The sequence below is a fragment of the Tursiops truncatus genome, chromosome 2 (assembly GCF_011762595.2).
Source record: "Tursiops truncatus isolate mTurTru1 chromosome 2, mTurTru1.mat.Y, whole genome shotgun sequence".
NCBI lineage: Eukaryota > Metazoa > Chordata > Mammalia > Artiodactyla > Delphinidae > Tursiops > Tursiops truncatus.
The window spans coordinates 66,842,361-66,866,601 of NC_047035.1; the positions used below are offsets into that span (position 1 = coordinate 66,842,361).

The following is a 24,241-nucleotide window of genomic DNA, read 5'->3' on the forward strand; positions in this document are numbered from 1 at the left end:
GGAGAGGACTCAAATCAATAAAATTAGAAATGAAAAAGGAGAAGTTACAACGGACACCCCAGATAGACAAAGGATCCTAAGACATACTAAAAGCAACTCTATGCCAATAAAATGGACAACCTGGAAGAAACGGACAAATTCTTAGAAAGGTATAACCTTCCAAGACTGAACCAGGAAGAAACAGAACCAGGAAGAAACAGAAAATATAAACAGACCAGTCACAAGCACTGAAATTGAAATTATGATTAAAAATCTTCCAACAAACAAAAGTCCAGGACCAGGTGGCTTCACAGGTGAATTCTATCAAACATTTAGAGAAGAACTAACGCCAATCCTCTTCAAACTCTTCCAAAAAATTGCAGAGGAAGGAACACTCCCAAACTCATTCTATGAGGCCACCATCACCCTGACACCAAAACCAGACAGAGATACTACAAAAAGAGAAAATTACGGACCAACATCACTGATGAATAGAGATGCAAAAATCCTCAACAAAATACTAGCAAACAGAATCCAATAACACATTAAAAGGATCATACACCATGATCAAGCAGGATTTATGCTGGGATGCAAGGATTCTTCAATATATGCAAATCAATCAATGTGATACACCATATTAACAAATTGAAGAATAAAAACCATATGATCATCTCAATAGATGCAGAAAAAGCTTTTGACAAAATTCAACACCCATCTATGATAAAAACTCTCCAGAAAGTGGGCAGAGAGGGAACCTACTACAACATAATAAAGGCCATAAATGAAAAATCCACAGCAAACATCATTCTCAATGGTGAAAAACTGAAAGCATTTCCTCTAAGATCAGGAACAATACAAGGATGTCCACTCGTGCCACTATTACTCAACATAGTTTTGGAAGTCCTAGCCACAGCAATCAGAGAAGAAAAAGAAATAAAAGGAATACAAACTGGAAAAGAAGAAGTAAAACTGTCACTGTTTGCAGCTGACATGATAATATACATAGAGAATCCTAAAGATGCCACCAGAAAACTACTAGAGCTAATCAGTGAATTTGGTAAAGTTGCAGGATACAAAATTCATGCACAGAAATCTCTTGCATTGCTATACACTAACAACAAAAGATCAGAAGGAGAAATTAAGGAAACAATCCCATTCACCATTGCAACAAAAAGAATAAAATACCTAGGAATAAACCTACCTAAGGAGGTAAAAGAATTGTACTCAGAAAACTGTAAGACACTGATGAAAGAAATCAAAGATGACACAAACAGATGGACAGATATACCATGTTCTTGGATTGGAAGAATCAACATTGTGAAAATGACTATACTACCCAAAGCAATCTACAGATTCAATGCAATCCCTATCAAATTACCAATGGCATTTTTTACAGAACTAGAACAAAATATCTTAAAATTTGTATGGAGACACAAAAGACCCCAAATAGCCAAAGCAGTCTTGAGGGAAAAAAATGGAGTTGGAGGCATCAGACTCCCTGACTTCAGACTATACTACAAAGCTACAGTAATTAAGACAATATGGCACAAAAACAAGAAATATAGATCAATGGAACAGGATAGAAAGCCCAGAGATAAACACACGCACATATGGTCAACTAATCTATAACAAAGGAGGCAAGGATATACAATGGAGAAAAGACAGTCTCTTCAATAAGTGGTGCTGGGAAAACTGGACAGCTACATGTAAAAGAATGAAATTAGAACACTCCCTAACACCATACACAGAAATAAACTCAAAATGGATTAAAACCTACATGTAAGACCGGACACTATAAAACTCTTAGAGGAAAACATGGAAGAACACTCTTTCACATAAATCACAGCAATATCTTTTTTGCTCCAACTCCTAGAGTCACGGAAGTAAAAACAAAACTAAACAAATGGGACCTAATGAAACTTCAAAGCTTTTGCACAGCAAAGGAAAGCATAAACAAGATGAAAAGACAACCCTCAGAATGGGAGAAAATATTTGCAAATGAATCAACGGACAAAGGATTAATCTCCAAAATATATAAACAGCTCATGCAGCTCAATATTAAAAAAACAAACAACCCAATCCAAAAATGGGCAGAAGACCTAAATAGACATTTCTCCAAAGAAGACATACAGATGGCCAAGAAGCACATGAAAAGCTGCTCAACATCACTAATTATTAGAGAAATGCAAATCGAAACTACAGTAAGGTATCACCTCACACCAGTTAGAATGGGCATCATCAGAAAATCTCCAAACAACAAATGCTGGAGAGGGTGTGGAGAAAAGGGAACCCTCTGGCACTGTTGGTGGGTATGTAAATTGATACAGCCACTATGGAGAACAGTATCGAGTTCCTTAAAAAACTAATAATAGAATTACCATATGAGCCAGCAATCCCACTACTGGGCATATACCCAGAGAGAAAACCATAATTCAAAAGGCACATGCACCCCAGTGTTCATTGCAGCACTATGTACAATAGCCAGGACATGGAAGCAACCTAAATGCCCATCGACAGACAAATGGATAAAGAAGATGTGGTACATATATAATAGAATATTATTCAGCTATTAAATGGAAAGAAATTGGGTCATTTGTAGAGACATGGATGGATCTAGAGACTGTCAAACAGAGTGAAGTTAAGTCACAAAGAGAAAAACAAATATCGTATATTAACGCATATGTGTGGAACCTAGAAAAATGGTACAGATGAACCGGTTTGAAGGCAGAAATAGAGACACAGATGTAGAGAACAAACGTATGGACACCAAAGGGGGAAAGTGGCAGGGGGTGGGAGTGGTGGTGGGATGAATGGGGAGATTGGGATTGACATGTATACACTAATATGTATAAAATGGATAACTAATAAGAACCTGCTATATAAAAACAAATAAATAAAATAAAATTTTAAAATTTAAAAAAAAAAAGAAAAGATAAATTTCCCTTCTACATTCCAATGGCCTATCTTGCATACCCCTTGGGGTTTACATAACCCAGTTTAGAGATCATAAGGCCAACATTAAAAGTAAAATGAATAACTTCCTAGACCTGTTTCCCCTAGACCAGCAAATTAATCTTATTAGATCTTCCCACTCCAATGCTGAAAAGGGGCAAGTACCAACCCAAGGAAAATAGGAGAAAAGGGTTAGCAAGGTCTTTGGCAAAGTTGGCCTAAGCACATGGAAGCAACCTAACTGTTCATCAACCAATGAATGGATAAAGAAGAAGTGGCACATATATACAATGAAATATTAATCAGCCGTAAAAAGAAACGAAATTGAGTTATTTGTAGTGAGGTGGATGGACCTAGAGTCTGTCATACAGAGTGAAGTAAGTCAGAAAGAGAGAAACAGATACCATATGCTAACACATATATATGGAATTTTTTTTAAAAAACTGGTTCTGATGAACCCAGGAGCAGGACAGGAATAAAGACACAGATGTAGAGAGTGGACTTGAGGACGGGGCGGGGGGGGTTGGGGGGGAGGCGAAGCTGGGATGAAATGAGAGTGTAGCACTGACATATATACACTACCAAATGTACAATAGATAGCTAGTGCGAGATCAACTCGGTCCTTTGTGACCACCTAGAGGGGTGGTATAGGGAGGGTAGGAGGGAGGCTCAAGAAGGAGGGGATATGCGGGTATATGTATACATGTAGCTGATTCACTTTGTTATACAGCAGAAACTAACACAACATTGTAAAACAATTATACTCCAATAAAGATGTAAAAAAACAAAAGTTGGCCTAAGGGTGAGCAGGTCAGAGACCCCTCTTACAATATAAGCTCCATGCAATTAAGACTCCATGGGAATGAATCACTAGATCAGCTCCAAAGACACCATCCTAACTGGAGGTTTTCAGCCCATAAAGCAACATACCCTAGTACCATGTCCCAATAAATGTCCTTGGACATAAGCCATCTATATATATCAGCTCAGGCAATAAGAAGGGCTTGGAGGAACCTTGAGTTTTCCCTAAAGACCAAACATGTCCTCTAAATAAGTGTAATATTAGTAACATCTTAAGTTGGGCAACACAGATTATAAGACTGCCAGATACATATAAATCATATATTTATATATGATTTATCTTCTTTTCTATACACAGGCAGTCCTCTGGCAGATCACAGTTTAAGCCAAACGTGCTGCTCCCAAATAAAAACACTATTAATCAAGTATACATGCTGTATAAAAGTGATCTTTCCTAAGTATATATAGATTAAGAGAACAAGACAGTAGCCAATTGTAAAACACTGTATTATGTCAGATTATCTTTGAGTTCCATAGCATGCTGCTCAAATTTCCTGGCTATCTTCTTTTTAATTTCTAAACTAACTTTGCTACAAAATATCAAGAAATGAAAAAAAAAAAACCTTCATCTGGATAACAGAATACTTAAGCCCTTCCTACAGTAGATTTTACAAACATATTTAAAAACACTTAAGGACACTAAAATGCTTTCTGAAAAACTGGCCCAGGGAAAAACATTGCTTTTCCTTCCTTGTTGCTTATTTCCCTGTCATACATCTAAAGCATTAAATATGAAGCTGACCATCCCTGCTCCCTGAAACGGAAAAAAAAAGAAAAAAGAAAAAAAAAATCTGAGCTACCATCTCATCAAAACTAGCAACATCTAACATGAAGGAATCAACCTCTTTTTAACTATTCTTTTCATCCTTCGATTGCTTCTTATATAATTACTTCGCATTGTCTTAAGAATCAAAGCTTTGGCTGAAATGATAACCAAATTAAAAGATCCCCACACCTATGAATTTATTTACCTTCTCATCCATTGAATTTTCCTTGTTTCCTCCCTTCTTTAAGGAAGATGGGGTCCCTTCTCCAAGATAACTAAGTACTCTAATAAAAACTATTTTTTAAAAAGTATTACTGGTGGGACTTCCCTTGCAGTCCAGTGGTTAGGAATCTGAGTTTCCACTCCAGGGTCAATGGTTCGATCCCTGGTTGGGGAACTAAGATCCCGCATGCTGCAGGGCGCAGCCAAGAAAAAAATATATTACTGGCTTTTATTTCAATAAGGTTGCCTAATCATACATGAATATCTCTCTTCCAAATTCCCATTGAAACAAGAGGAAAAAATAGCTTTAAACTAAATTAAAAATATAATCACAGTGGAAAACGAAACAGGATCCCATCAGCAGTTTAGAGTTTTAAAAAACAATACATCCATGGTTCTGAAACTTTAGCATGCATCAAAATCATCTAGAGGGCTGATTAAAACAAGACTGTAGGACTCCACCTTCACGGTTTCTGATTCAGTAGGTCTGGGGCTCAAGATTTTGTATGTTTAACAAGTTCCCAGGTGATGCTGATTCTGCTGGTCTGAGGACCACATTATAAGAACCACCATGCTAAGTAAATAGAGATCATTAAAAGGAACATTTTTTATTAATTCTAATTAGCATCCTCAGAGAGACTCAAACGAATGGTGCAACCTTTTTTTTTTTTTTAAGTGGATAGCAACTGGAAAATAAAACAGTTCTGGAAAACTGGAAAAAATATCATTTCCAAATTAAAAATAAAAATTGGAAGGGCTAAATAACAACTACAACCCAATATAGCAGTGTGGAAAATGGTCTAAGACTTCTTCCAAAACACAGAGCAAAAGACAAGGAGATGGAAAACATGAGAGAAAAATTAACAAGCATGAAGGGTCAATATCTACCTAATAGGTTTCTGGAGAAAGAACAAACACATCACAAAAAGTAATCAATGAAGAAATTTTCCCTGAGCTGAAAAAGACTCAAGCCTTGTACTGCTTGGCCAATTTCCAAACAGGTAAAAAAAATGTAAAGCCAACAACCAGACACATATTTGTGACATTTCTAAACTTAAAAGACATAAAGAAAACTCTTAAAAGCTTTAAAGGGAAAAACACAGGTTATTACAAAGCAATATAAATCAGACTAGCATCAGACATCTCATTAGCATGCTAGAAGAAAATGGAATATTGTTTTCAAGGTTCAGAGAGGAAATTATTGTAAACCTGGAATTCTACATCTAGTCAAACTATGATATATTAAGGCAAAATAAAGACATCTTCAGAAATTTAAGAACTAAGAAAATTGACTTCCTGTATCAGTTTCCCACTCCTACTGTAAGAAATTATCACAGAAGTTCAAAATAGGTTTCAATGAGCTAGAATTAAGGTGCTGAGAGGATTACATACCTTTTGGAGGCTCTAAGGAAAAAGCCATTTCCTTGGCTTCTAGAGGCTGCCTGAATTCCTTGACTAGTGGTCCCTTCCATGTTCATCATCATTATTAAATATAACCAGTACTTACGGCAGATTTTTGAGCTCCTTAAAGACATGCAAATGACTAGAGCTACACTATATGCCCAACAGAGTAAATGAAAAACATCAGTATGCTCTTAATCATTGCCTTAAGAAACATTTTAATAAATTAGTATTTCTATTAATAAACACCTACCGAATCATTCGCTGATAAAGCAAGTGCAAGGTTCACTGTAAGAAACAAAAAAGTAAATTTAATAACTTTCCTTCTACTAAAATTCATTGTCTTTTAATATGTTCAATGTAACAACCAAGGCAAATAAAGTTTTAATATATCTCCATTATAAAAAACAAGGACATGGAGAGAATACAGAAAGTAAAAAACACAAAAAAGAAAGTAACATTTCAACATAAACAGTAGATGTCTGCCCCCAAATTATCATTTTAATTAATCCATTTATCATGTTACAATTGTATTTAAATAATCAAAGTTTTTTTTAAATGATGCTAATGGTATATATCATTCAATTATTTTCAAAAATATATTTTGAGGAAAAACTACCTACTTTTTAATAAATAAAAATGGATGTGATCCTATTGCTTTTTAAAAATAAATGCTGGTAATGCAGGAATTCCAAATATCTAACTCACAAATACCCATGTAAATGAAAGGTTGGACCAGTGAGCAGAGGGAAGAGAGGAAGGTAAAAGGCAAGGCAGTGAAACTTTTTCCCAAAAGTGCCTATTGTTCGTGAATCTCAAAGACATAAAGGGGGAAAGCAGTAGTCCCCAAAACCACCTTTAGCCCAGCAATAAGGATATGCTACATCTGAGATGAAAAAGAGGTTCAAAAGTAACACATTCCCAAAACTGATAAATAAATAGACCCTCATACTGTGGATCACAATTCCTTACAGAACAGTGTTATAAATGATGCCGATATTGTTTCCTTTAAAGTATTTAAGAGCATAAACTTTCAAGGATGACCTGGTTCAAACCCCAGTTTCACCACTCTCTGTTTTATAATCTTGAGTAGAATATTTTACTCCAAGCCTGTTTCTTCCTCTATAAAATGAGGTCCTATTTCATAACTGTTGTGAGAATTAAATCAAATACTGTATGTATTATAGTATTATGCCTAAGGCATGGCACTTGACAAATTAATTTTTATAAATTATAAAATAATTCTGAATTTCAGGTTAAACATAATCCAACTTTTAGGCAGAAACTTTTAGAGAGTAATTCATTTTAATGTGAGGGTCTTTCTGCATTTACACAATAGAATCACAGAGCATGTCTGTATTAATCAAATGTCATCATTTTAATCCAAAATATCTCCAGCATACATATTCAAATAGGAAGTATTTTGAGATAGTTTGGAACAGGAATAAATACATATAATGGAAAGAAATAGAATACCAACAGAGTTACATAGAAATAATCTATTTCTAAGGCTTATGTATGCAGATAGAGCTGTTATGAAACAATATAGGCCAATTATTTGGGACAAGTGGTATGATGCTAACAAAGAAAAAAACGCAAGGAAGGGACACTTACTGAAGCACTTATGTGTCAAACACTGTACATTTTCTCATATATTTTCCTGTCTAACTGCTGTCACATTCCATGGTAACAGACGATCTTACAACCAAAAACAATAAACAATTTGTTTTACACAAGTGCTAGCCTACAGACCCAACAAATTATATTGCACAAAACCCAAAGAACTTATAGCTATTATCACGAAAACACTTTCCATCTTTAACCAGTCCAAGTAAACACAGAGCTTGCAAAAGGAGTCACACCACTGAATACAGGTAAATGTACTCTGAATTTTCAAAACACAAGTAGAGGTGGATTCTAGAACCAAAAACTAAGAGCTTCCAAATTTGAAAAACAAAATACCAAATAGGTGGATTGTAGATCCTTAAGAAAGAAAGCCAAAATGTGTAGGATATAGCATAAATTCATTAAGAACAATCACTAACTATTTTTAATAATAATATAGTATCTATCAAATAGTATATCAGGGGTCTATCATAACTACAATACCTAGTAAATCTTAATTTCTTCAAAACATCTGAAAAACTCTTCCACAATTACATTCAGGTCAAAATGGGAAAAAACTGAGCTAATAACACTATACAGTTGGATTTGTAGCTGGTTGTACAACTATAAAACTGCTGCATCTAGGAATTACCAAATATGGCTTTGAGTTAAGACACAAGATCTCTAGTGAAAGTCACAGAACTCTGTACCTGGCCCTTTTTATTTGAAAATGTCATTGGTTTCAATGGAACTAAGGAATTTTAAGGTACATATATGCCCCAACTTTAGGTTACTATCTGAGAAAAAAAAAAAAAATTTAGAGATCTTAGGGGGGCGGGGCAAGATGGAGTAGGTAATTAAGAGGTCCAAACTACTAAGTATAAAATAAATAAGCTACAAGGAAATATTGTACAACACAGGGAATATATCCAATATTTTATAATAACTATAAATGGGATATAACCTTTAAAAATTGTACACTATGTTGTACACCTGAAACTTATATAATATTGTACATCAGCTACACTTCAATTTAAAAAAATGCAGAAATTTGAGTCAAAAGCTAAAAAAAAATACATACATAAATACATAAACGATCTGTAACAGTGTAGAACTGTGCCAAAATTAACAAAATAAAATAAGGATGGTTACTTTTTTTAAATCAACTGCAAAAAAGATAGGTTGGATAAGACCTGAATTAAGCCATTCCTATTAAAATGATTGAAAATTTTAAATGAGGCAACAATAAGACTTGAGAGCTTTATGACTCCAAATTAATAATACAAGTTGCCTCTGTTGAGTTGAATTGGGAGGAGGGGAGTTACCTTTTTACATTATTACACTGAAAATTTTTGTTAGAAATAAAAAGTTTCTTTTGAAGACATCTGGGAATACCTGGTCATTAGTCTTGGATGGTAACTCTTCTATTTCTGGGGGCACTTCTTTTATGGGTTCTGAAAGCAGCATTTCAGTCACAATGAAATCTATAATCAATTTTAAAAAGCCACCAAAAAACAAATTCTCTGCTCCAATATATTAATATAAAAGATACAAAGCTTAAAAGATATTTTAAATAATTAAAACATTTTCAAATATTAGATCTATGTTGACTTTATAAATGCTGAAAATTATATTATGGTTAAATGAAAACAAGCCACGGTAATGTAAACAATCTCATTGCAACTACTTAGCTATGTGTACACTGAAAAAGACTAGAAAATAACGTCAAAGAACAGAAATAAATTTAGTGTTAAACTTACTAAATGTTTAATAATAATAATAACAGCAACCAAATATAGAGTACTTACTATGTATGAGACAGTGGGCTAAGTAGTCAGCTTGTTTAATTAATTTGCATAACCATCCTATGAAAAAGATTATAATCATTGCCATTTTACAGTTAAGTAAACTGAAGATGTAATGGGCAACCTGACCACCTTTTCCTCAGTTAAGGAGTCAAAGACCTGGCTACATATCTAGTTTTGTCTAACTCCAAAAATCTAAGCTCCCAATCACTACCAACTCCTCATCCTAAGGAAGCAGCTGTTAGGAACTTCACAAATACTTTTTTAAGAACAAAACTATAATTTTAATATGGTGCACTTTCCAGTTGGCATAAAGTCCTAATCAAGATGAGAATTAATATCCTATAATACCTGCTGTAGTAGACTTTCCAACTCCACCCTTTCCAGAAGCCACAACTATAACTTGTTTAACACCGTCTATTGGTTTCTGCTTTGGAAGTCCTCGAGACATGATTTGTGTTCTTCTTTGTTTTAGGGTCTCACTCTCAGCACCAGAGAACTTAAGAAGAAGAAAAAAAACAGTTTTAAAACAAGCCATCTCCATTATCACGCTGTAAAAGCAAAAACAATTCGGTATTTGCAATTAACAGGGCTTTCTTTTCTACTCTAATTCTGCTCATCTCCACTATTTAGGCCTTTAGTGTTATTTACCTATTGCTACTGATCACAATTGCACAGACACATTGTTTAAACTGAAATTTATTTGCCAGGATACGCAGACGTTAAAAATGGAAAGTAAGCTGCCTCTTTCCGGAGTTAAATCCTCCACGTGTTTTCCTTCTCTTTAACCTATTTTCTAAATAAACCAACACTAAGAAAACAAGTGCAAGTCACATATCCATGTTCTAACCATCTATTTTACGCCCCTCTAAGCCTCGGCCTGGTCCCACTGGGGGCCCGCCTGGAAAGTGAGGACGTCCAGAACTGGGGTCTCACTGAGCCGCCAAGTGGGCGGGTGCCCACGAGGCAGTGAAGTGAGTCCTCGGCAAGAGGCAATTGCAGAGCACCCGCAGCCCTGGCGCCCCAGCGTCTCGGACCCACCCGCCTCCACCTGCTCTGCAGCACCACGGACCTGGCGCCCCAAAACCAACACTCGGCCTCCCCAAAGCGGGACACAGACCCCGCCGCAGCCCCGAAGCGACGCCCCCCCAAAAAGCAGCAAACGCCGCCAAGTCCCCATGACGCAGAATGCTGCTTTCAGCCCAACCCGGAAACCGTCGCGGCAAGCGCTGGGTGATGACGTCACATGGCAACGCTCGGCTTCCTCTCCTTAACGACTAGCCTCCTTTGAGTTTCTTCAACACAGGAATACAACTTGTTGTCGTGATCTCGTCTGCAGCCAGGTACAAACATTTTACAGCGTTTTACCAAATGTTTGGGAAGCATTTTCACGTACCTCCTCTAATTTGGCCCTCACAGGAGTTCTGGAGTAGGTAGGTAGGAGACTTTTACTAGGATCCTCTTTTCATAGGTAAGAAAACTGAGACTTAGAAAGTTTAGAAAACTGACCCAACTGAGAAGTAGGAAATGGTGGAAATTAAAAATGACTCCAGGCGTTCTCACAGCGCAGAATATAGTCACTTAAACACTGCCACTGTTAAGGATTTTATCTTTTTTTTTTCCCCCTGAGTGATCTACAGTAATAGTCGGCTTTGTGTTGACATTTACTGCTGTGTTGCTGATAATTCTCTGAGAGAGAAGTCGGGGTGCTTTGCTAGGGTCGAAAAAGTTTAATTAAATCAGAAAGCGGGTCTAATGAAGCAAATTTCACTCAAGAAGCAACTTAAAGTGAGACAAAGCTTGAGGAAGGAGATGGAATTCATCCAGGTAAAAGGAAGGACATATCCCTACATTAAAAGAAGGTGAAAGTGAAGGAAATTGCTTTAGGAGAGAAAGCTGGAAAGCTGATACAGGAGCCCAGACCCAGCAAAAGAATCATTTAGGGTGTAGAGTGGTTTACCTTCGCATATTCTCCACAATATTTTCTAAGGTTGATTTTCATTTCTTTTATGTGCTTATCTGTAGAGAGTTTCTTGTGTAATCATTCAGTTTATTTTGCTCTAATCTAATCTTTAATTTCCTTAGTTTTAATACAGGCATAACATATCAACCTCAAAGAATTATTGTAAGAATTAAATGAAATATTACCAGCAATATACATTCAATTTAGTAAGCAGTGAAAAGAATTTTCAGTTCCTTTTTCTCCCCCAATTTCACAACTTTGTCACTGCATTCAGCATTCTTCTTCTTACATTAGGTTTAACACCATTACTTATTGTTTTATATCACTTTCTTATTTTATTACTTTGTGATGTGTTTTCACAGTTAATTTTATCAATTTTTAAATTTGCATCTGCTCAATTTTTATAAATTATAAGCCAAAAAAAAGGGCTAAGGGGAAATAGCTGTCAGAATAATCCATTTACTAAACAAGAAATATTGAATATCTCTTTCTCTCCAGGTAGCTTTTCAAGTTCTTCCAGAATTCTACCAAAGATTCATTCATTTAACAAATATTTATTGAGCAACTATTATGCACCAAGCACTACCCTAATCTTAGGGTTTTCAATACTAAACCTGACATAATCTTTCCACTCAATGACTTTACAATCCAGTGCAAGAGACAGAATAAGTTTACAAACAATTACAGTATGGTGTGATAAGTATAGGAGAAAATCACTGAGTGATACAAAAGTATAAAGGAGGGGCACTGAATTCAATCAGAGAAGTCTTCTGAATAGGGTAACATCTAAGCTTAATCCTGCATGTGGGTAATGTGTAGGAGTCAGCAGGGAGAATGGCTACAGGGTTGTTGTGCAGAAGTAAGAAATGAATTGTTAAGAACTGCAAATAATCTGTGTGGCTTAAGGATAGACTGTGAGGTGCAAGACTGAAAGAAATGAGGATAGAGATTGGTAGGGTGATAGCTACCCAGATCATGAAAGGCTTTATACATCATGCAAAGGAGTTGGACTTTATCCTGAGGGAACCATAGAAGGGTTTTAAGCAGGAAAGCAGCACGATCAGATTTGTGTTTTAGAAATACCACTATGATTGACAAGCAGAAAAAGGATAGGAGGGGTCAGATCAGAGGCAGGGAGACAGGAGGTTACTGCAGTAATCCAAAAGAGATGTTGAAAGCTTGACTCAACATCTCTAAATTTCACTTTGCTTATCTATAAAATAGATAATACCTATTTGTAGAGTTGTTATGTGGTTGAATTTAAAATAATGCACATAGAATGCCTATCACATAGTACACATACTCAATAAATATTAGCTGTTGTGTTGCTTATTGGGTTGTACAGAGTTTATAATATAGGCAACTAGATGAGCAGTACTGACACTCTGAGAGAGAGCATAAGGGGAAGAACAAGTGAAACCAATGTCTGTAGAATGAATGAATGGTTAATTTGATTTATCCTTCAGCAGATTAGGGTATCAAGAGAGTAGTAGAGCTGTCCATTGTTTCTTCTCCAACAACCAACCACTGCCACACACACACACACACACATACACACACACACATGGTCCCTTCTCAAGAGTATTCTCCCTTAGTTCCTAAGAACTGCTAAGTCATTTGACCCCATCCCCATGGTCACTGATTGGATTAAAGATTGACATACCAGCAAAATTGGACCAATCATATTCTTTCCCCAGAGAATTTAAAGCAAAAGAGATGCTACTCAATCTTAGTTTGCCTTTGAACTGATAAGGCTAAAGTGACCATTTTCTACTTTGTACACAGAGAAGTAGAAAAAGCCAATGCCAAGAAAGAAAAATAAAGCAGACCATAAGAGATCATGTGCCCAGAAAAGGAAGGGATAACAGCTGTACTGATCCATAACAGCTTTCCAGTTCCTGCTTCTAGTCCACAGTGAAGTTCAGCTATACTTCCTATCCTTAGGTCCATGAGATATACTTACATCCAACCAACAAATTCTCTTTCTACCTTGGCCTAATTTGGGTGGGTTTCTGTGTACTTGTAACCATGGTGAGATATATTTTGTAACATTTATGGAGGATTTTCCCCTTATAATTCCTTGTACCTCATATAGCCCTTCCCCATTCGGACATGACAAGCACAGTGGTAACAAACACAATGACAAAAGCCAATAGCTGAGGGTAACAAAGTGGAAGTATGGCAGGAAGATGAATTCCTGGTTATATAGTGAAGCTGCTATGCCAGTCCTGGCCTGTGTCTCCAGACCTCTTGTTGTGTGAGATAATTAATTGTTTAAACCATTGTTGGTTAGGATTTCTTTCATTTGAAGTGAGAATAATCTGTGCCTATTACAGCTCCTAAGAAAGAACCCCATACACTTTTACTGCCTCTCCCCCAAGATTCAGCCCCAGTGAGGAAGGGGAACAAGAAAACCCCAAATCAGTTTGGGGGATGTAAGAACAACAAAATCAATGCCCCCATTCCCAGACAGAACTCAGTGTAGTGGCAGGACCACAGAATGAAAATGGTTGAGTGTTGTGTTTAGGCAGACAGCCTGAGGCAGCTTCATAGGGTTTGCCCCCTACAAAGAGCCACAGGACTGGCTGAGAGAAAGCTGATCCTTAAAGAGAGCTTAATGTCAAGAAAATGGTCAAGACTTGGCAACAGTCTTCATGGTTAAGCGTGTGGCATCACAATGGATGCTGGTGTGGATAGATAACGACCTTGAGGATTAAATTCACATCACCATGTGGACATCTGGACACTACATAGACACAACCCTGGTATCTATGGTGGAATCTGTACTTATCAAGATTAAGTTTCTACCACCCTGAGAGAATTTTACAAATACTGATCAAAACAAAGAGGATTGTTTTGTATGTCTCCTATGTGTGGGGTAATATCTTATACTGTTTTCTAGAAAGGAAGTATTTGTATCTGCTAGATTACTCTCCCTAAAATACATATATATCCATATATATATATACATATATGTATGTATATATTTATATTCTCAGGTGACCAAGGACTCATTGAAAGTTCAGATACCCACAAATGAGGAGCCTGCCTTATTCCCTGCCCATAAGCCTCAGGACTGCCTCAGTGTTTCATTCCTTTGCTCAACTCACTAAGGAAGAATAAGGTATTGTGGACAGTTTCCAGTCTCTGTTGAATATTCTAAGTAAAGCTCGAAAACTAGTGCTAGTTCCTTCAGTTTAAGGTGACTGTCCCCAACTGAACCTCTCATCCTGTTCAAAGGGCTCCCTGAAAAGAAAACCCCACCCCATCTATGGACTTGTCTAAATGACAATCCCATTCATTGACCCTACTTTGCCCCATGGTGTGATTTGTTTCCAAATCTCTCTATTCATGACTAAGCATGAAACTGGCTTTATCTTCATCTAATACAAATTTCACATTAAAATATAGAGTAATTCTGCTTAGGAGAATAGCTTTCCAATGAGCCAGTCTCTCTGTAGGAAACCTGGTCTAGAAAGTTTGTGGATTTTCCCATATTGAAGGCTTTGCTGGCCTTTCAGTACCTCAGCTCACATAAAGTAGTCCCGTCAAAGAAGCTCTTTGGGCTTCCCTGGTGGTGCAGTGGTTGACGGACCACCTGCCGATACAGTGGACACAGGTTCGTGCCCCGGTCCGGGAAGTTCCCACATGCCGCGGAGCGGCTGGGCCCGTGAGCCATGGCCGCTGAGCCTGCGCGTCCGGAGCCTGTGCTCCGCAACGGGAGAAGCCACGACAGTGAGAGGCCCGTGTACCGCAAAAAAAAAAAAAAAAAAAAAGAAGCTCCTCATTCTTATTTTTTTTAATTACACAAAGCAAATGTATGTACAGAGAGTTCCTATGAAACCTTTTGTAAGCTGAAATGGTGTAAGGCAAAGAAGCAATCATCTTAGGACACATCTTACTAACAGATGCACAAAATAAATCAAGATAAAGCACAGATGTTCACAGACACAGTTCAAAGCTATGGTAGCCTGATGCTGAGATGCTGAGTGTAGTTCCCGGAGAAGGAGCTTGGGATGCCACTCTCGCTGCTCAGGGAGGCACTGCCTCCATATCCACTCACTGTAAAATAAATGCTGAATGCTATTTTCACTTTTCACCTTTTTTCATAAAAGCAAAAATCCTCTTCAGATTTCTTTCATTTAGTGAAAATAGGTACTTACATAGGTCCTTCATAAAACCAAAGTGGCATAAAGTGAACTTTGTAAAAGAGGGGGAGATATCTGTATGTTCTTATACTGAATGAGCATCTGGGAATACGCCTCCAAATGACTAAAAATCCACTTCTAGAATGAGACAGGATGGGTTTCTAAATGCCAGTATCCAAAGCAGGATAAATCATGGGTGATTTGACATTTGAATTTCTGATTTATAAGATTGAACTGAATCCTTGGACAAAGGTCAAGGACTCATGTTATAACTGAATATAGTCTCTTTTTAATGCTTAAAGCTTCAAAGAAGATCCTATCCTGAAATGGAAGCCACACTATCAGAATTTAGGAAACGTATTTGTCACCTCAGGCAAATACGTGTTATACCCAGGGCCTTAGTATTCCCAGGCTTTTGCTTTTTTATTTCATTTTCTCCAAGTACCAAACCTATATTTTTTCAGCCGTGTCCTTCCTACCCTTCAATTGCATACTAGAGATGAGAAGACATAAGTTTCTACAAGACTTTGCTAAAACATTACTTCATTCTGTACTCAGAAGAGAATTTTCCTGTGTACTTTAGAGAACATTCCAAGGACAATGACAAAGCAGAGCCCCATCAAGATACCAAACCTACACTTCAGCTAATGTGAAGTTCTATTTTCCTCAGGAAAAAGGAGGTAATGTAGATTTTTGTCTGTTTTAAGCTGCGACCACAATGTGAGAATGTCCTCTATAATCATGTGGCTTACATAATATCTTAGTCTACTTGGCATTGTAGTACCAAATCTCGTCAATTCATTTATTGACCTTTTCTATTTAGGATTTATTAACCATAGATATTATACATGATATGTCATAATAAATTTTTGCAGGCACAAAATTTATTCAATCCTTTTATGTAAGTGAAGAACTCCTACCAAATCACTCTAATGTCTCAAAATATAGTCTGATTTAGAGCAATAGAGCAGAAATACCGACATTAAGGGTTACAATATCAATGTGCTCTAAGACAGACTGGCAAACTTAAAACTATGAAGTGTATCTTTGTCTTCCAAAGCCTTCCACACAACTCTTAAGCTGTTGGAAATGCTCCAGTTCATACCAACCAACCTTACGGGCAGTATTTGGGTCCATTTTCCATGGCATCTTCTTCTGCAGCTTAAAAATAAAAACAAAATAGGATTTTCCTGACCACCCATTCAGGCTAAGGAACTTATTCTCAGTCATAGAGGCCATCCACTAACTATAACTCAACAATCCAAACACTGAAGTGATAATTACTAATCTCTCCCATCTTAGACTTTCCAGTCTTTGCTAGTCTTCAAAACAGATAAAAATGTTTTTACACAGAAAATGTTCATTTTGTGCATAATTGTTCTAAATTGTGTAATAGCTGCTGTTTTGACTTGTTAAGAATACAAAGAGCTCTTTTAATTACCTGGTGAAGTTTTGTCAAGTACTCAAAGTCAACAACCTTATTACATTAATGCCACACTGAATCTCTTTTGTGAATTTCTAATCATATCCAAGAATTACTATTTTATTTAACTCGAGCTATTTTTGTGAGGCAACGTGCTGGCATGTGCTGTTGAAAATGACATTTTTAATAGATATCATTTATCAATATAACAAAATCAACACCATTTGCTGCTGAAATATACCATTTACTGCTAAAACATATATATATATGTGTGTGTATATATATATATATATATATATATATGTACATATATATATGATTGTATTTTCCTCTAACATTTTTCTGAAGTACAACTCTTTAGCACTTTTCCAGGGTCTGATGTAGGCTATCTCATTTCACAGCTGACAGCACTGGAGAAAGAGCAGAATAGTAAAGAAAAAGTAATGTGCTTAGTAGTTTACCTTTATTTGTTTGTGATGCTGTATTGCTAACTGGAAAATTCTATTAAGCCATTCCCACCAATTCCTTCTGGATTATAGAATTAATTGAGTACAATTTCTTAGTGGACGTCTCTCTTTGTAGCTTATGTCATATGTCAAATTAATCAGTTCTTTTCCAACAGACTCTAAGATAGCCAAAATGATCCTTGTCTCTTGGCATTCACACCCTTGTGTAATCCCCTCCCCTTGAGTGTGAGCAGGACACGTAACTTGTTCTAACCAATAGAATACAACAAAGGTGATAGGATGTCACTTCTGTGATTACATTACATAAGACTGTAACTTCTAGTTTTCTAGGAGACCTCCTGGCTGGCTCTGACAAAGCAAGGTGCCATATTGTAAACTGCCTATGGAGAAGGCCACGTGGAAAGGAACAGCTAACAGCCAGCAAAGAACTGAGGTTCTCAGGAAAACAGCCTGCAAGGACCTGAATTCTGCCAGCAATCACGTGAGACTGGAAATTGATCCTTACCAGTTGAGCTTTCAAACGAGACTCAAGCCCTGGCTGACCCCTTGATTGCAGTCTTGTGAGAGATCACGAAGCAATGGATTCTGTTACATTCTGACCCACAGAAACTGTGAGATAATAAATGTGTTGTTTTAAGGCATCAAGTTCATGGTAATTGGTTACACAGCAATAGATAACTAATACTACTCAGTAACCCAGACTTCAATAAGAATATAGTCAAGGGGTCTTCCCTGGTAGTCCAGTGGTAAAGAATCCGCCTCCCAGTGCAGGGGACGCAGGTTTGATCCCTGGTTGGGGAACTAAGATCCCACATGCCTTGAGGCAGCTAAGCCCACTCGCCACAACTACTGAGCTCACACGCCTCAATGAGAGAGCCCACATGCCGCAAACTACAGAGTCCATGCACTCGGGAGCCTGCACGCCACAACTAGAGAGAGGAAAAACACGCATACCACAACTAGAGAGAAGCCTGTGCATCAACGAAAGATCCCGGACACCTCAACAAAGACCCCTCATGCTGCAACTAAAGACCCGACACAGCCAAATAAATAAGCAAAATAAATTTTTTAAAAATGCGTAATCCACAAAGAAAAGATTGAAATATTTTTTTAAAAAATAAGAATATAGTCAATATATGATTTCTTATAGGTGATTCTCTTTTTATTTATTTTTTTGTCTGCGTTGGGCCTTCGTTGCTGCATGCGGGCTTTCTCTAGTTGCATCAAGGTGGGGGGCACTCTTCATTGTGGTGCACGGGCTTCTCATTGCAGTGGCTTCTCTTGTTGCAGAGCTCGGGCTTTAGGTGTGCAGGCTTTAGTAGTTGTGGCTTGCGGGCTCTAGAACGCAGGCTCAGTACTTGTGGCGCAGGGGCTTAGTTGCTCCGTGGCATGTGGGATCTTCCCAGACCAGGGCTCAAACCCGTGTCCCCTGCATTGGCAGGCAGATTCTTAACCACTGTGCCACCAGGGAAGTCCCTCTCTCTTTTTTTTTTAATTGAAATATAATTGACATAAAAGGGCAATTCTTTTTTGCCATATGAAAAATATGCATATTTTGTTAAGAAATCAAGTCCTTTGTGTATTTTGAACATTTGTCAAGAGTTAAATGTTATTTGATCACTGATAATTTATTAATTTTTATAATATTAATTATCAAACCCCATAAAATAAGATTATAGTATCAGATGCTAGAGAATAGGGACATGGAGGCAGTGAACTGAAGACTCTTTACATCACAAACCAAGATCTGTTTTTGTTAGTAACAACTGAACTTACTTCTTTTTGTATGTGTGTGGATTTTTTATTTTTTTTAATTAATTTCTATTGGAGTATAGTTCATTTATAATGTTGTGTTAGTGTCTGCTGTTTAGCAAAGTGAATCAGTTATACATATACATATATCCACTCTTTTTCAGATTATTTTCTTATATAGGTCATTACAGAGTGGATACAGATATGAAGAAAGCAATTTTTTGTATATAATGTATAAATAAAAAGTAACACAAACAATTTTCCAATGACACTCTAAATAACAGCTAACTGCATAGTTGTAAATCAGCCCAGTTTATGAAAGATGATTCAGTACATATGAAGCATTCAATTAATCATACTGCAGACATATATAGTTATCTACACCCCAGGAAAAATATAATACATAGTGCTTATTAGAATCTTTGAAAACAATCCAAGTCAATGCTGCAGAGAATTCTGCAGTATTTATCTCTAAAAATATCTTCATAGAATCTCCATTGGACCATAATCCGTAAAATCCTTACGACTTACTGAATCTTATATTGAAAGATTCCAAAGCATTTTTACACACATTATCTTGCTCAGGTTTCACAACTGCCTTGAGGTTGGCAGTGAAGTTATTATTAATCCCATTTCTAGATAAGGAAATATGGAGTCAGAGATGTTAGTTTATTTTTTTTTAGGGCAAATTGTTGAAAGCAAGATGGAAATACAGGTCTCTCATTACCTTTAAGGAATATTGTTGAAAAAACAATATTCCATTTGGACCAGCTGTCATAGAAGAAGCACCTAGGCAAAATAGCACCACCTCTGCAGGAAAAAACCTAAATTTCTACTCAACTGCTTAATTCAGTAGGCATTTTCCACCTTTAACCTTCTCATATAAATTTAGGCTTCATTAGCTTTAGTTAAAAGTAACGGGCTTCCCTGGTGGCTCAGTGGTTGAGAGTCCACCTGCCAATGCAGGGTACATGGGTTCGTGCCCCGGTCCGGGAAGATCCCACATGCCGCAGAGTGGCTGGGCCCATGAACCATGGCCACTGAGCCTGCGTGTCTGGAGGCTGTGCTCCGCAGCGGGAGAGGCCGCAACAGTGAGAGGCCCGCGTACCGCAAAACAAAAAAAAAAAAAGTAACTTATTTCAGAAACCCATAAAGATATTTAATGGCCTTCTCTTGAACTGCATTAAAATTACATTTTAATTTATAATGTATTCAAATTTTCATTAAAATAGTGTTTGTATCCCAAATATAATAGTTTATAATCCCCTTCGCCCTTTATAATTCCATCAATCCTTGAAATTATGTCTCAAACCCTACTTCTTCCATAAATCCTTCTCTAATAATTTCATCAAGCATTAATCTTCACCTTCTTAACAACTGTTAACATTTTATTTAACAGAGCATGAATTTAAGGTGCAATTTGACTTCATTCATTTTATACAGCTAGCCTGTTTCAGATCTCTCTTGTACAACCTGCTTTCAATTACAGTTCTATATTGCTCTAACACAGCTAGATTTATTTAAAATGAGTCACAGTATTACTTCTATATGCATTTATAGCATTTTATCCAAAATTTGATCCAACTTGGAACATTATTATACATTGCCTTTTACTGTTTTCTAATTGTTTCTTGTCTTACACAGGACTCTATGGTATTTGAGGATCAGAGCTATATCATAATGATAATTTATATCATCTATAAATAGTCCAATGCTAGGCACATTATAGGGGCTCAGGAATTACTCACTGGTTAGCTATTATGACAGCAAAGCATAGTGGAAATATCAGTGGAGTAGAGAGGTTGGAAAGCCTGGAATATTGTCAGAACTCTGCTACTAACTAGCTCAGTGATCTTGAACAAATCATTTAACTATTACTTCGTATACAACATGAAGAGATTTAACTAAATAATCTGTAGATTTATCTTCCAAGCTCATATTGAATTAAAATAAGAATTGAAGAGAACAAAGTTGTGAAGCTTCACTTTTCCTAAAATAATGTTGAGAAAAACCAAGGCAAAATCGTTTAGAGATGGGGCTTCCCTGGTGGCGCACTGGTTGAGAGTCCACCTGCCGATGCAAGGGACACGGGTTCGTGCCCCAATCCAGGAAGATCCCACATGCCGCGGAGCCTGTGCATCCGGAGCCTGTGCTCCGCAACGGGAGAGGCCACAACAGTGAGAGGCTCACGTACCGCAAAAAAAAAAAAAAGAAAGAAAAAAATAGTTTAGAGATGCTACAGAGAAGAAAAAAATCACACAGTTTATTGCCTTCCTTAAATAGGACATAAGTCACAGAATAATACATGGATTTTTCACATTTAGCATCAGTAGTTCACCTTGGAAATGGTTTCTGTTCTGTCTTTTGGAATCTAGATTCTTGACTTTTCATGGTCCATAGAGTCTGCAACTCTATCCCCAGGTACTGCCTAGGAAATTATTGTTCAAAGTCCCTCTGAATAAACAATACAAAATGGAAGAAACAAAGACTATTATAGGATCTCTTCTGGCCTGGATCATAGAAGATCCTGTTTTCCTTCTTGACAAAGTATTAAAATACATCAACCTATAGAGTCATCCATTCCTAAAAATCTCAAGATAAAAAATATAAAACATTTCTTTCATCATATCTAAGATCTATAGATTTAACAAAAATCCCAGTCATAATCCCAACAATTACCAAGCTGACTCTAAAATTTATATGGAAATTCAAAGGACCTAAAATACTCAAGACAATCTTGAAAAAGAACAAAATTGAAGGACGTCTGACTTTAAGACTTAAAACTATAGTAATCGAAACAGTGTAGTAAGGGCATGACGCTCAGTAAATAAATCAATGAAAGAGAGAACAGAAATAGATCCACACTTATCGTTTTCTGTTTTTCAGAAAGGTGCCAAAGCATCCAATCAGGAAAGTCTTTTTAACAATGGTACTCAAACAACCCTGACTCCCACCAAACACCATCAAGGTGGATCATAAACCCAAACATAAAAGTCGTGTCTTAGGAGTAGTCAACAGTTTCTTAGATGGGTCATAGAACACAATAACCATTAAAGAAAAAATTGAAAAATTAAGCTTGATCAAAATTTAAAACTTCTCCTCATCAAAAGATACCATTAAGAAAATGAATAGGGACTTCCCTGGTGGTGCAATGGTTAAGAATCCGCCTGCCAACACAGGGGACACGGGTTCGAGCCCTGGTCCGGGAAGATCCCACATGCCGCAGAGCAACTAAGCCTGTGCACCACAACTACTGAGCCTGCGCTCTGGAGCCCGTGAGCCACAACTACTGAGCCCACGCGCCTAGAGCCCGTGCTCTGCAGCGGGAGAAGCCACCGTGGTGAGAGGCCTGCACACCGCAACGAAGAGTGGCCCCCGCTCGCCACAACTAGAGAAAGCCCGCGCGCAGCAACAGAGACCCAACGCAGAAAAAAAAAAAAAAAAAAAAAAAAAAAGAAAATGAATAGGCAAGCCACAGATTGGGAGAAGATAATCACAAAGCATGTATCTGATAAGGACTAGTTTTTAGAACAGCACTGTCCAATATGCTAGTCATTAGCCAATGTAACTATTTCAATCTAAACTAATTAAAATTAAATACAATTAAAAATACACTTCCTCGGGCTTCCCTGGTGGCGCAGTGGTTGAGAGTCAACCTGCCGATGCAAGGGACACGGGTTTGTGCCCCGGTCCGGGAGGATCCCACATGCCGCGGAGCGGCTGGGCCCGTGAGCCATGGCTGCTGGGCCTGCGCCTCCGGAGCCTGTGCTCCGCAACGGGAGAGGCCAAAACAGTGAGAGGCCCGCATACTGCAAAAAAAAAAATACACTTCCTCATTTGCAGTAGCCACATTTCACAATAAATATATTGGACTATGCAGAAAATTCTATGCGACAGAACTGATCTATAATGTAAAAAAAAAAAAAATACCCACGATTCACAATAAAAAGACAACTCAACTGAAAAATAGATAAAATGTTTGAAAATATGTTTCATAAAACTGAAGATAGGGACTTCCCTGGTGGCGCAGTGGTTAGGAATCCGCCTACCAATGCAGGGGACACAGGTTCGATCCCTGCTCCAGGAAGATCCCACATGCCACGGAGCAACTAAGCCCGTGTGCCACAACTACTGAAGCTTGCGTGCCTAGAGCCTATGCTCCGCGACAAGAGAAGCCACCACAATGGGAAGCCCATGCACTGCAACGAAAAGTAGCCCCTGCTTGCTGCAACTAGAGAAAGCCTGTGCGCAGCAACAAAGACCCAACACAGCCAAAAAATAAAAAAATTTTTAAATTAAAAAAAAAATGTGAAGATACATTAATAGCCAGCAAGTACGTGAAAAAAGTACTCAACATTATTAGTCAACAGGGAAATTAAAATTACAATGGTATATCAGTTACAACACACCACTAGAATGGTTAAAATTTAAAGGAATGACAAAACCAAATATTGACAAGGTTGTGGGGTAACTGAAACTTTCTTATGTTATTGGTGGGAATTTAAAATGGCATAACCACTTTGGAAAATAGTCTGGCATTAGAAGACCTAATTATACAACTATCCTATGACCCAGCAGTTCCACTCCTAGACATAAAATGAAAACATATTTCCCTCAAAGACTTGAATGCAAGTGTTCATAACAGCTTTATTCATAATAGCTCCAAATTGAAAATAGCCCAGATGTACATAAATAGAAGAATGGATTTTTAAATTGTATATTTATAAATAACAAGCAATGAAAAGGAACAGACATGAAACAACATAAATAAATCTAAAAAACATTATGCTAATGAAAGAAATCTTACACATGAGAGCACATACTGTATGATTCCATTTATATCAAATTCTAGAAGAGGCAAAAATAATCCATGGTGGAGAAAAAATTAGACCAGTGA

At 37.2% G+C, this 24,241-nt stretch overlaps 1 protein-coding gene and 1 long non-coding RNA gene across 6 annotated transcripts in view; one reads left to right on the forward strand and one right to left on the reverse strand.

The window, feature by feature from the left end:
- Window positions 1-10,816, reverse strand: part of NUBPL (NUBP iron-sulfur cluster assembly factor, mitochondrial) — a 297,899-nt gene extending 287,083 nt beyond the window's left edge. For all 3 annotated transcript variants that reach the window (XM_073800566.1, XM_073800565.1, XM_073800567.1), the window contains exons 1-4: window positions 10,664-10,816; window positions 9,943-10,090; window positions 9,595-9,651; window positions 6,435-6,469 (exon numbers count right to left, since the gene is read on the reverse strand). In XM_073800566.1, coding sequence (XP_073656667.1) covers window positions 6,435-6,469; window positions 9,595-9,651; window positions 9,943-10,090; window positions 10,664-10,771 — 348 coding nt within the window. In that variant the 5' untranslated portion in view covers window positions 10,772-10,816. The remainder of the gene's footprint in view (window positions 1-6,434; window positions 6,470-9,594; window positions 9,652-9,942; window positions 10,091-10,663) is intronic.
- On the forward strand, window positions 10,592-18,675 carry LOC117311205 (uncharacterized). 3 transcript variants are annotated; one of them, XR_012330006.1, is made up of 4 exons: window positions 10,592-10,934; window positions 14,554-14,678; window positions 16,200-16,382; window positions 17,915-18,675. It is a non-coding gene; the product is annotated as an uncharacterized lncRNA (long non-coding RNA). The 3 variants fall into 3 exon arrangements; XR_012330005.1 differs by having other exon boundaries at window positions 10,593-10,934; window positions 16,167-16,382; XR_012330007.1 differs by having other exon boundaries at window positions 10,604-10,934; window positions 16,261-16,382.
- The last annotated feature ends 5,566 nt before the right edge of the window (window positions 18,676-24,241 follow it).